Consider the following 14456-nt stretch of genomic DNA (forward strand, 5'->3'; position numbering starts at 1 on the left):
GCAGAGTAGCTTTGAAAGGTCAGGACCCCTTTCAATGGGAGATACAGAGGAAGAGAGTTGTGTGGAGGCAAGTGTCTTATGTAAAGTCGGCACACAATTTATCTCCATCTTTCCACTGCTCTCTCTAACACACACAACCTAACCAGCTTTTTTTTTTACTACACACAGACACTAACTGGCATCAGATAAAGCTGCTTGTCGGACACAACTGTAATTTCTTGCTTGCCCCTCCTGTGTGGGGAGAGTAAACAAGACGCCTGAGAGCAGGAAGGAGACGCTGATGTTTTCATACACAACATTTAACCAACCTCACACCTCCGGTCTGCTGAGGAGACAATGACTCACTGACTGTAATACTGATGTGATGTGACTGCTGCTGTCAAACACACTTACACATGTGGCAACGAGAACATCAGAAAGGACAAGTAAATGATTGTTTTGTTCTATTGTCCTCTATTGTTTCCCTTATGCTTTATTTATATAAACAGACAATAACATATACAGTATAAGGGGACTCAAAATGAACCTCTAAAATATTCAGTCTTGTTAGATTTTCATCTGCACAAAAAGCTCTATCCTAAGCAAAGGGAGCATGTATGATCCATTATGTGCAGCAGATAATGGATCAGGATAATGAAGGACTACTTAACAAGACATGGCCTCTACAGCAGCCAACAGCTAGTTTCTGGCATATGTCAGTAATGAAAACACACGGTTGTCTGAGAGAAAACAATCCTGAGGACCAAAGTTTCCTCAGTGCTTCAGTAAATCAACCTCCTGCTAACAAGGTCCACAATGATTTATACCCTGTTTGTTTCCTGCTGTAGCCGTCCATCTGCCATGAATCTCTCATCATTATGAGCTGGAACAAACTTGCCAGTAAACCTTGGCCCAGTGTTGACCCAGAGAGCCTGTAGTTCAACAAAACATCCTCTAGAGGAAGCACTGTCCATCTTTAGATAGCTCCCTCTTCCCCCTGAGCTGAAGTTCAAAGACCAGAAGGCAACCTTCTGGTACAAGAATACCAGAATATATTATGGCTTCCATCTCATGTTACACAGCACATACTCCCTCGTCCCCTGAAATACACACAGGCAGGGCCTGCTCACCTAAACATGACAACCATTGGCTACTTCACTCCAATGACCAAGATTAGACACAGTGTGGGACTTTTATTGGAGATGATTGTGTGATATAGCCATCATTGTCTTTACATCAGTGGTTTATATACTGTATCTCATGAAAAATTGTTATAAGGCAATAATGAGTGAATCGGAGTTCAGATCCAGAGTTTATTTGTAGATAAAGGAAACTTTTGAATTATGTTGATGTTGTCCAGATAATTGATTAACACAGTCCATACAACAATTTCTCTGAGTACCAGTCTAGTAATCACACTAACTGTTTTGGTTAATCGATCTGAAAACACTTTTCTTATTTGACTTGATTTGATGTATTCTGCTTCAATCATCACTGAAATCAAGTGTTACTGAAATGAATAAATACCTGAATAGAATGTGTTGATTTTCAGGAGCTCCTTCTCACAGGTCTGGAAAAACCTCTCCTCAAACTTAGCATAGTATCTCTTCACCGTGTCATCATCTGTGACTGGAGAAAAAAAGAAAAGAGGAAACACAAAAATGGTGATTAGCTATGCAACAACCCAAATACTGTGTGAGCATCTATGAAGCACTGTTGCTCATTCATAATGTTTATCTGCTGAAGGAAGAGATCATTTAAAGTTGCTTTTTTCCTTGATTCACATTCATACAGTTCCATATTTTCATACACACCTGGGAGCTGATTTGTGACAGCAAAGCAAATGTTTTATTGTGGCGAAAGGCACTAAATGATAAAGTATGGACGTTCTCTAAAGGCTGTTAACAAGAACAATGAAATAAACATCAATGCACATATCGGAGGGACAAATTGTTTGCAAAGTGTTGAGATTGCAGATACCAAATTGTCATATCACATGTGTTACAAGCTAACACATATCATACACTATGTTGAGTGATAATAGGTAACACCTCAGAACAGAGAAGGTGAGAACTTGTAGTAGCATAAACCTAAATAGTTTACTTTTAAAGACACATGCATCTGCATAGATTTAGAGCATCCTAGTGCTAAATTAGTCTATCTAGGGCTAATTTTGGTATCTATGTTTTCATCACCTATTGGGTGACTTTACAAACTAGCCAATCCTCAAAAATCTTGGTGTGTTGGTTTAAGGTTCCTCATCACTGACGAAAACTGGCAGCGATTCAGAGTCACAATTAAATCAACAGCTTCCTTCTGCCTCTCTTCAGTGAGACAAAACCCTGCACGTCTTTTTCAGGACCAACCAATTCAATCAGTATTGATGCTCTGTCTCAGATCATTCACAGCAGGATACCTTACACCTGACAAGCTTAAAATGGGAGCTACTGGCCACACAGACAAGGACACACATGATGAATCTTCTTTATCATGTTCACACATACTGTATATTCACTAAACATGGATGCCTCTCAGTTTATAATTCATATCAGCAGTCAGTGATATTCATAAACAGTGTGCCTTATACATTCTTTCCATAAATATTTGACATTGTCATCACTTAGACATGCAGTATGACCAAATGTTAAATTAAGAACGTCATTGTAAGCAGAATAAACTGGAGAGAAGGGTTTTACTGGATAAAGTATCGACAGTGTTAGATCAGCCTTGTAAACATTAGCTATTGTATAAAGTAAGCCCAGACAGCAGCTGCTGGATGGAGTGGCTTTCTCATTCGACAAAGTAATAAGAAAGTGAAGCCCCGGGCTGCAGTCTGTCAATATCACTGCTATATTCACATACAAGCGCACACACACACGCGCACATACCAACATTTACAGCAGGGTTGTACAGTGTTAAGACTGTGATGAAAAGGTGAGGTAAATGTTCAACAACTGCTTTAAAGTCTGACAGCTTTACAAGAAAAATAAATGAGAAACTGCCTCCGCACCCGTTAATATAATCAATTCAAAGCGAATTAAACCGCATTCTGCAGGTGAAAACGCTGAATAGCCTAAAGTTCACTATAGACGGACAAACCCAGTGGAGCATGAGAGAGGGAAACTTCCTACAGCAGATCTATTAGATTAGATTAAAGCGGTGCTCATTAAACGTCTAAAACAAGACCATTACAGTAATGACAACAGTTGAGAAATAGGACAAACATATAGCTACAGGCATAAAGCTAACTTTACTTTATGAATTATAAATGAAGTTTGCCAACAAGAATGAAGTTCCACTTAAGTTTAACAGTGTCTTTAGAGAGGTTGAGAGATAGGGAACGGAGCTATTGTAGTACATTAACTGTGGTACAGACAAAAGAGTTAAAGACGTAAAATGTAAAAAGGCTTGTAATGAAAACAGCTGGGATATGTTAGGTTGAGTACAGTCATGGCTGTACATGGTTTAATGGGTCCCTTGTATGTCAGAGAATCCGATATACCCACAGAAAACAGACAGAAATTAGCAGGAGGAGAAGATGAAGCTACCAAAAGAAGTGAAAGAAATGTAGACAAACAAAGAAGAAAGAGACAGAAAAGGAAGCAGATGGTCTCCAATCTGCCTCACACTTCTGCTCAATTGCACAGTTCAGGCTGCAGTCACAACTCTTTCAGCCCTACAACCATCCAAAGCTCGGCCACCTCAGCACCAGCCAACTGACAGGCTGACTGGCTGGCTGCTGCAGGAGGATGGATGACTGGCTGTCTGGATGGAGGGATGCACGGTTGAACTGCCGATCTGTCAGCCGACTAACAGGTCAGTTGAATTACTGAGTACCTGGCTGCTCGGTGAGCCATGACAGAATGACTAATAGTCCGACAAGCTCCTTCAGTCGTGCTCACAGACAAGCGTCAACCTGAGTTTGTATTGTAGTTCAAAGTAAAATGTTACGCTGCTAATGAACAGTTTTTATGATGGAGTACTGAAGGATGGAGATGTAAAGCGTCATGAACTGGCTCAGAATCAGTGACAAAAAAAAATCACACATTAACAAAGTTTCTAAAAAAAACCAAAACATTTATTGTCAACTTAAGCTAAAATAAAATAATAATGTTAGTCAGCTAGGTCTGTAATGAATGCAGTGTGTGGATGAGAGTAGTGTGTGATGAGTGCAAAAAAATCCCCCACAAAATCCTAACTGAACTAGCAGGAGGAGGCCTGGGAGGAAGAGAAGAGAAAGAGGTTAAAAGTGAAGCCACTTAAATAGATGGAAGCCTAAACTACTCAGGTGTTGTTAGTTTTCTGATGTCCTCTCCAACTCAAACTAAATCTATGCAACTACAGTCATAAACAACTCTCTTCATCGACAAGAAGAACAAGGAGTCCTGCAGTAGATGGTCTGGCCCCTACACAGTCCTGATCTCAACATTGTAGAGTCAGTCTGGGATTACAAGAGAGAAGCAACTGAGACGCTTAAATCCACAGAAGATCTATGGCAACTTCTCCAAGACGCAGGAACAACCGACCTGCAAGTACCTCGAAAACTGTGTGCAGGTATACTGAGGAGACCTGGTGCTGCTTTAAAGTCACACCAAATACTGATTTACTGAACTTTGTACGAAGTTAATTGATAAATAAAAACTATTCATGGCATTATTTTTGCAAGCATCCTCACTTTGAGCGTCTAAAACTTTTGAACAGTACTGTATATATTTATATATTTTTGGAAATGCTGGGTGGCATTTGATGGAGCTCAGGAAAAACAGGCAAACACCAACATTAGCTGGTAATTTAATGACTGAAAATCACATTCTGTCACATTACATTCCTGTTTTCAAATAGCTTTCTGAACTCAATATATATTGTCAATCAATATATTACATTCACAGAGATGTTTTGGAGGAACACATATTTTGTGAAAGCGCCTGTTTTCCCCGCTTTGATTCTGACTAACAGAGCGAGTGTGGTGGTAAGAGTGGAGGATGAAAGTGTAGATGTGAGGGCAGCGTGCAGGTAGAAAAGGGAATGACCCTGCACCCACTGTCTCTTTGTTGTCCTGCCGACCCAGTACACTGCTGAACACTGCAGTGAAGAAGTGTGTGTATTTCCACATGCGCACGTCTCCTTTTGTTTGTGCATTTATGTGTGTGAGGTGTGTGATGTGTAGGAACAAAGGCCACTGTCATCTTTGGATTCATCTTCACAGCTGTGGATTACTGAGGCTTCACCAACAGTCTCTCTGCCGCTGCTTTCTCTCCTCAAACTGCGACACACACTTCAACCAGCATTAGCGTCTCATAATTACATTGTCTCAACTCTCCATCTGCCTCCTAAGGTGAACTGTGTTACAGCGTAAATGCAATGAAACCTAATTACTAAAACATTCTGAATTCATGCAACTATTATGGCATATGGTATATCTTTAATTTGATCAACGCGTGCCGGCGTTCCTGTAAATCTGACAGCTTCTCTTTCAGCTACACAGTATGGGTTCTCATTATCCCGCGTCTGGACGGACACTAACAGTGATGGCTTTCTAGAGTCCGACAGCGTCCGCCTGGGATGAAGGTGGATGAAAGTTTGGACATCCTGGGAAATAAGAGCTTAACCAGAGTGACTGAATAGAAACTTTTTACTTATCTCTTATACCTATAGAACAAATAAGAATGTACACACTAACAGTTTTACAATCATTATTTTGTTGTCTTTCTACAGATACAATAAACCACACTAACACCTTTGCATAGTACACGGCCTCCGTTTGGTCCTTGACTCGATTCTGCAGAGGGATTGTTTCCTCTACGCTAACAACCACACACCAAAGCACACAGAGGCCCCCTCCACCCTTTCCTCCAGCCAATGTTTAAAGGTTCCCTGCAGTCCTGGATGCCCTGGCATTTGTTTCATGGTATGTGTGTGTGTGTGTGTGTGTGTGTGTGTGTGTGTGGGGCAAAGCCAAAGAGATGATGATAGAGCACCTCAGTGGGGAACAATAATGGTTCTGTCCCTTTGAGGCTTTCTGGTGATATATGCCTCTGTGCACTCTGTGTGTGTATTTAAACCGAGTGTTTTTGACAGTACTTCAGCACTGACACTTCAAGTGTCAATAAACACTTTTCCCCTTCGTCTTCAGAAAACTAAATTAACCTGTGTTTACAGTAATGTAATGTTCCAGTAATGTTTATATTCCTGACCAACCAAGGCAGAGAATTTACAGCAGCTGAAAGGCTCTGATTTTGCTCAAAGCACCACAACTACTGTTTATCTAGGATCTAATTTATCTAAAGCCTCAGAAAAATCAATACATGGTTTGATTAGATTTAGGGACATTTAACTGCTGTAAATCACAACCATAAATATATAAGTAATAATTTTATCAATTATTTGAGCAATCATTTATAAAATATAAACATTTGGTGATTACAGGTTTAACAATCAACATGCAAATTTTCTTCTTTTTTTCAATTTTAAATATTATAAAAGGGGTTTGTTGACTAATCACACAATTTCAACATGTATGTTATCATGTAGCCTATGTTTTTTTTCCATGGGGGTGTAGGGTTGTGGGGGGTCCCTTATCCAAACTGAGGGTCTACGGATAGAGGATGTTGTATTGCTGTACAGATGTAAAGCCCCCTGAGGCAAATTTGTGATTATACAAATTAAATTGAAATGACTTAACATGATTTTGAGCTGATTAAATGTAATGTATTTATTTTATAAATGAAAGAAGACCAAAAGATTTGCACACATTGTTATATTACAAACACTAAATTTAGAAATACAGAATAAATTATAGATCTATTCATTTAACAATAATCATTTAATTAAAAATGACCGTAAAATGTAAAGCATTATTTTGTATAAACGTGTCCATTAATCACCATAAAGCATTTTTCTTTGTTTCAGCTTCAACAGCTAAATCACTGGATTGTATAAACAAGCAGGAGAGTCAGGTGCCTTCATTCATCGGCTTCGTTGTTTCAGACAAAGAATTGTGCTGGTAGCTAGAAAAACAACTCTTGACCTACAGTATTCCCAGGGTGGGTTGTAGAAGGCAGCCCCCCTCCCTCTCCGCTAACCCCTTCTTCTGTAGATTGTATAAATAAATGATGAGACAGCTTCCCCAGAACTTTACTACTCTAACCCCCAAAACCCTTCTCACATACACACACACACACAAACACACTCACACACATACACACACACACACACACACACACACCCCACCCCCAACTTCTTATATTCCCATACTGGCATCCTATGACGTGGCCCCATAAAACCAGTACATAAATACTTCATGGAAACCCTCTAACTTGCTGTCAGTCGGAGGGTTGGAGAGAGTTGGAGAGAGCAACCACCAACAAAGACACATATTTGTCACTCTGTATCACATACTCATGCTGGAGAGGAGGTTAAACTTAACATGAACTCACAACTGCTTTTGGCATTTTACAAGCAAAGTTAAAGTCTTAACAGATTTTGCCGATTGTGGATTTTTCGTTTTGATTCACTTTTTTACCCCTTCTGATCTATCGGATGTTTCATGTAGAAAATTTATTGACATTAAGTTAGGAGCGACAAAGAAGGTGAAAATGCACTGAAAAAGAAGGAGAAAAATATTTCCTCCATGATGGGAGCTCAGATATTATCTGTCATTACACTGGAGCCTGGAGAGAGCGGAGAAGACAGAGTAGCATCTATCTCTTCACAATCCTCTAAAACAAACACACACAGACACACACAAATTGAATGTCCCTCTTTTTAAGCTCCATTTACCCCATTTAACGACACCTCAGTGCAGGAAATAAACTATGTTCTGATAGCATTACTGTCAGGGGAACTGAAGAGGCTATTCCATTATGATTGTCGTTGTATTAGCTTCGCTTATCTCTTTCCTCCAAGCATGCAGACAGGTGTAAATCACAAACGCAGAGAAAGACAAACTGGGCTATAACAGAGAATAGGGTTGAGTTAACTCTGGGCTAATATAAATTTAGAGAGACAAAAAGAGCAAGTGCATATAAACAACTTCAACATCCTGCAGTGTCAGGCTTTAAGGAAGGAAACAACATAAAACCAGCCAGACAACCCCCCTCCATTCCTTCATCTCGCCTTTTTTTTTTTTTTTCTCTCCCACTTATTCCCATTCGGCCCTCCAGCCACAATTAAATCTACCAATCATCTCTCTTATCGAGGCCAGGGGAGCATTAAGAATGCACCCTCACTGGGCTAGACTGCCAGCCAGGGAGGACCAGAGGCAGGATGAGCAGGAACTACTGTAGGTCCCAATCCATTGTGTACTATTTATACTACCACACTGCAAGCTAAGCACCTCCAAAATATACCAAATAAATAAACTACACTGGCATAGAGTAGTGAAAATGATACGAAGGAGAGAGTCACACATTCAACGCATTCTGAGGAGTGTTAATATCTATTTTGTGTGTGTGTGTGTGTGTGAGAGAGAGAGAAAGAAGAGAGAGAGAGAGATAGGGGCACATGTGATGGGTATATTACCAGCAGCCAAGTGCATACTTGATTAGTGAGAAAGAGTAAAAGCAAGAGGCCAGATGGGGTGTGAGATGATCCTGGGGACCAGAGGGAAAACACACAACACCCAAACACACTGGAGAATGGTAAAAGAAAGTCACACTGAGGGAGAAAGAGAACAAGAGACACATGTAGAGAGAGAGAAATATGGGGGGAAAGAGATATAGGGAGAGAGACAGAAAGCAGGGATTGGATGGGAAGAAAAATAGATATGGAATGACAACTCTAACAGGAAGTGTAGGTTTACAAGTTTGTTTGTTTTTTTTCTTAAAACTGTGTGCAGAGTATAGTCCAGATGCTACTTTGTAAGGTGGGACAACTGTAGACTTCTGTATGACTGAATTACTGTAATGGACTGTATAACAATTTCTGCATGCAAACAAATATTGATTAATGGCCACAAAACATTCAACTTACTGCAGGCAATATACTTGAAAGGATGTAATACAGTCAAATCACCAGAAATTCAAATGTAAATAGAAAGCAAACATTATACGGCACAATGTTGGAGGCCGAGTGAGACACCTGAGTCACTGAGCAAGAAAGATGCACACTTATTAAGATTACAAAACACAGGCTTCAAGAAAATGGTGACTAGAAGTGATTGGACTTGCTTGGTAAATTGATTATGTGATATGAAGAAAGTAACTATAAGAGTTACAAATCAATCCTTTGACACTGAGAAAATTTGTATAATCACATTTACTGTCGTAGCTATTTTCCATATCCAAGAAACCATCAATATCTTGTGTACATAAACACAGTGTGTGTGTGTGTGTGTGTGTGCACGAGAAACAATGTCACTATTATTGCTGTCATTGCTACCTGTGCACTTATTTGTTATGCGTTACTGTATGTTATTATGTTATATTGTTTCAGGTGAAAAACAGATGCCTGGAAGATGGGAAAACACTGTAGCTTGCTTTAAAAATACAGTAAAGTACTTGTTTTTTACAGTCTACATTGCAAATGAGAAAACAACAGCACTGTTACTTTGCTTTGAATACTTGGTTGCTGTCCAAGGTACTGAAATTACACAAGAAATGTGTTATCTTTCCTCCTGTTTATAAGTTACAGCTGTTCTGACACTGAGAGGTGGAAAACAGCCGTCTCTGAAGAGCACAGATGGCGGTAGTGTGTGTGAGTGCATGTTAATTTGTGTCTCTTTATGCATATGCAAAACCTTGGACAGGAACAAGATGAAAAACAGAACGGACAGACCAATTAAAGTAAACATGGAGTCAGCGGTTCAGTTAATATATGTGGACCCGTCAGTCCATATAGTACGTTCTATATAGGTATACAGATAATAGGAGAAAACAAAGTAGGTATAAAAGAAACAGAAAACTTTTCACTGTGCAGCCTGTATAGCAATTACTTGAGCAGATCCTTAAACAAGGCGTAGATGTTGAACCATGCAGGCTGATGGAAGTAAATTAGATGAAGTTCCTGAGAATCACGTGAAGTGGGTCATGTTTGTTGTTAAACAGGCTTTTTTCTTTCCCTAACATTTCCTTTAAAACAGAAAAAATAGAAACAGAGAGTGTGTGAAAGTGCATATAAATGTGTGCGAGGATGTTTTATGTGTTAAATCTATCCTGCTGTGCTCTTGCATTGTCTCAGCATGCATTAAATAGGCCCTGATAGTTCCCATATCCCTTTTAAGCCCAGTTGTACACACCACAGTTGACTGCAGAACAGAGACACACATTTGGGACAGCAAACCGCTGAGACAAAAAGCACTGCGGTGACTTGATTTGGAGTTCAGTGGAGGGCTAAATGGGCATGGCTGAAAGCACAGAGGCGGATAAATGAGAATAAGGGAGACGAGGGAAGAGGTTAGATGAGGTGGAATTGGACAGAGAGGAGAAGTAGGCCACAGATTCTTCCAATCGCACAAACAGGAAGTCCACTGAAAGCAGTATTGCTGACCAGGAGGCTGATGGGAAAGTTAATTACTCCTGCTCTATATTCCTTGGAGGGCAGTAAAAAAGAAAAGTCAGTGTGTGTGTTTTAGTCTGAGCAATTCTTTCTTTCCCTCATTCTCTGTCTTTATCTGTTCCCTCTCTCTTTCTCCCTCCCTTCATTCCAGCTTCTACTTATTTTACTAAGCTGCTGTGAAGCGTTATCTCTGACAGTCAGAGTGAGGGGAAGTTTGGCCCAGACCTCTCTTTCTCTCCTCCCAGTACCACACAGGGCCTTGAAGATAGGGATAGTTTCTCTGAGAGTCTCACTGACTGCTTGCATTTCTCTACTGTACAGGTAGATAGAGGCTGAGGGAAAAGGCAAACTGATAACGGTGTGAATTAAAAACTGTTGATTCATCTCATCGGTTGAAATGTTCGACGGAACTTCGCAGCTTCAATCACGTCTCTCAAACTTTGTGCAGACATCTTAAATCCTTTGAGATTCAGAATATTAGAAAATGATTTTGTCTGCCAGGAAGGTCTTGATGGTTATACCGAAAAGTAAAATTAAACGTACATAAAGCCTGCGGTCTTTGTTTTGATCAGCATGTGTTATATTTCTCATTCAAAGCCACTTCATTGCTAGCTTTTTAATGTGATATTTATTGTCAATATCACATTTCTATACACAGTCTAACACAGCTCGTGTAAAGCAGACTTCCTCTGGCAGCAATCCAATAAAGGATGTGGATAAACTATCCATGTCTCCGTATGCAAACTCACGCGCTGCACTGATCCCTTATACAACATTAATTGAAGCAAATCTAATCTACAGAGATAAGGTCTGATTTCATGGAGGCTCTTTCAAAGAGAACAGTCACTGTGGAGTCAGCCTGTAAGATGACTCCCCTGAGAGGAACTGCAGAATAGAGTTATACTCTTAAAAAAAAAATGACTAGTATGCGATATCTTTTAATTCAGAATATGGTTTTGTGGGTACTATCATTTCCCCTGTTGTTGGAGAAGATAAGATTACATATATTACATCTACCTTTAATTTCTTTGATCAAACACCAGACAACTTTTTCTGTTTTTTTTTCCTGACATTTAATTTATCTATCAACTATCTGCAATAATATAGTGTCTTTTCTTCCATTTGCCACCCCTGTAGATATAAAACATGTATGACCTATCATCATCTGAAGGAATTGAAGAGCAGAATTAACACTGGACACTGACTAGCTAGTCTTTGTTCATTTAAATCATATTTAAAACAAGTTTACATACAAACCAAAACTGGAATAGAAAAGAGAGAACAGTATGATGGAGAAAAGACAAAGCTGACACAGCAGGATATGCTGGTACTTCCCACCACAACATACAACCTCGAAATGTGTGTGTGTGTGTGTGTGTGTGTGTGTGTATGAGTGCATGTGTTTTACTTGAATTTCCTCCATTAAATGCCATTAGGGAACCACTATCTTGTAATGGCTACCTGGAGCCACTACACATTAAGTACATCTATGTGTTTATGGATCAGAGGATGTCATCACTTTGATAGCAATCTCCTCTGAAACATGTGATGTCTGCATGTAAAAGATGTAGCAAACTGAAGGATCGGCCAGCAAGATAGTTATATAAACGCAACCTCTGTCAAGAACTGTCTTAATGAAAAGAAAGTGGAAGTCCTTCACGTTATAGGATGTTTTGTTCTTGTTAAATTGTGTGGAGAAGTGCATCTTCACACTGTGACATTATATATCTTGAGCTTTCAAGTATGTGGTTCAAAGGAGAAATGCAAGAAGTAAGTATGTTTAGGTACAAATGGTGGATGACAAAACTGTGTTAGAAGAAAGCAGAAACTAAGGTTCACATTGTCAACTCCAAAGTTTGCATGCATATGAAAAACCTCAGCTCCAACATCAGAAACTTCTCTTATGCTCTTGGAAAGCCTGGTGACCACAAGTGCATTGTAGGTTTTTGTACGTTCTTCACACAATCTAAGAGTTTAAGCCTAAAGGTCTGTCTGACATTAGGTTTGCATTGCAGGTACTGTTTCTCTAAATCACAGAACTTCAACTTCAAAGTGCTTGCATGTTTACATATATATGAGCCTGCTATGACTGTGACCGGACAATATGGCAGCACAGAGCTCGGGGAGGCAACATAGCAGGCTGCTCTTGGAAAATTACTCACTGATTCACTGAGCTGGAATGAAGGTTATACAGTATGAAGCAAAACCTAATTAAAAAATTAGGGGAGGTGTGCAAAGAGGAGTAAAGGAAGGAGATGAGGAGTACCAGAGTGAGTGAGAGCAGTGGGGAGAACGAGGGAGACAGGAGGGAGGTTGGTGGTTGAGCGAGAGTTGGAGGGCGTCACGTCTCATCAGCATTGTGTGAACTCACAGCACATGCCCAGAGCCTGAGGGGAAATTGTCAATTTGTGGTGAGACTGTTTCTGTATGCGCATATTTTCTACTACATTGTATAGTTTTGTCTTGTATATTAGTCTATTGCATTGACTATTTAATTTCATCTTGAGTAAGGGGAGAGCAAAAGTCCTTATCTAAATGATAATTAATGTAGTGACTATTAAATATAGTGCAGTTAATGAGGAAAGTTTAAGGTCTATTAGAAAATAGACTGAAGCACAAAGGGACAGTATAACAGGTGAAGGCAAAAACGACATCTTTCTGTGTACTGTACAGAAATTAATAACTTTCTTTTGTCTTCTACCATTTTTTTCTATCCTCCTCTGGAGGATCAAAGCAGAGAAAAGTAAATGACATAGTGTGAATAGATACAGAGTCTCTAATCTCTTCTCAGGATCGCCAACTAGCAGCTTAACTCCATTAGTCAGGGCTGGTCTACATGGTCATGCCCCATTAGGATTACAATAAGGTTTATGTTCTGCTCTCAGCGTTACGCAAACATGATTGATATGAATCATCATCATCTAGTCTGTGGAGAAAAGACAGCATCAGAAATCTGAGGCAGAATATATGTCTACTTCCTCTCTCACCTCTCTCCTTCACCGGTCTTCTTCTCCTCATCTTTCCTCCTCACTGAGCTCGTTCAGTCGATCCATGTGCGACCAAGTGGAAGAGATAAGGGTGGCATCTTAGACTCACCGCATTCATACGGAAAATAACAGGGCCATGTCTGTACTGGAAGGCCACGGATGAAGTCATCAGGGTCCTGTTTGCTTGCATTGCACTACATGCAGCAGTAAAGTGCTGTCAGAGGTTGTAGTTCTAAAAATCAAATCACATACTATTTTCAAAAGGAAAAACATAATTTTGTGGGTTATAGTTTATGTGAATATGTTCTTTACTTTGCAGCACATGACAGGAACCTTACAGAAATGCTGCAGCCGTTTTTATTGCGGGTAAGCAGGCTTCAAGTTATGCGCTTGTGTCTGAACCACCTGTGGTTCAGACCAATCAGGTGAGGATTCTTGTGTGATCTCGCGAATCCAGCTCGCAAGGTAAGACGGTGACAGACAGATGATTCATCCAATCACCTGCCAGGTATTTTTTGAAAGTACCTGCCCTTTTCCAAACAGTTTGCAAGGATAACTTCTCAGATGGTTTTGTGTAACAAACCATTTGGCGCATCAGTTTAATGCAGGCTTACAATAATTTCAGAATGATTTACTTTACTTCTTGTCTCTTCATGTGTTTATATATCTATTTTTTATTTTTACGCACAGTTCAGTTGGTGACAGTTGACATTCAATATTATAGTGTGAGTGAACAAGCACACAAGTGGAACTTCAGAACAGAGTAGCTGTCCTGTAGGTTTTGCATGACCTTACATCATCTACATTAGCTCTATTGTAATCTGGTTGGCCTGCTGTTACACTGGAAACATACAGCATGTCGTAAGAATGAGGAATTCCCTGGTCAATCTGAACGATAATATAAGACTGGTACTGATTCGTATGTGAAGAATTGTACAGCGAAATGATGCACTTGCAATTAAAAAATGCTAAATGTGGAAAATGAAAATTGTGGTA

At 39.8% G+C, this 14456-nt stretch overlaps 1 protein-coding gene across 2 annotated transcripts in view; it reads right to left on the reverse strand.

The window, feature by feature from the left end:
* xpr1a (xenotropic and polytropic retrovirus receptor 1a) overlaps nucleotides 1-14456 on the reverse strand; it is a 71654-nt gene that overhangs the window by 19108 nt on the left and 38090 nt on the right. For both annotated transcript variants that reach the window (XM_067596980.1, XM_067596981.1), the window contains exon 4: nucleotides 1507-1608. In XM_067596980.1, the coding sequence (XP_067453081.1) occupies nucleotides 1507-1608 (102 nt within the window). The remainder of the gene's footprint in view (nucleotides 1-1506; nucleotides 1609-14456) is intronic.

This window comes from Thunnus thynnus, chromosome 8, assembly GCF_963924715.1.
Source record: "Thunnus thynnus chromosome 8, fThuThy2.1, whole genome shotgun sequence".
In the NCBI taxonomy this organism is placed as follows: domain Eukaryota; kingdom Metazoa; phylum Chordata; class Actinopteri; order Scombriformes; family Scombridae; genus Thunnus; species Thunnus thynnus.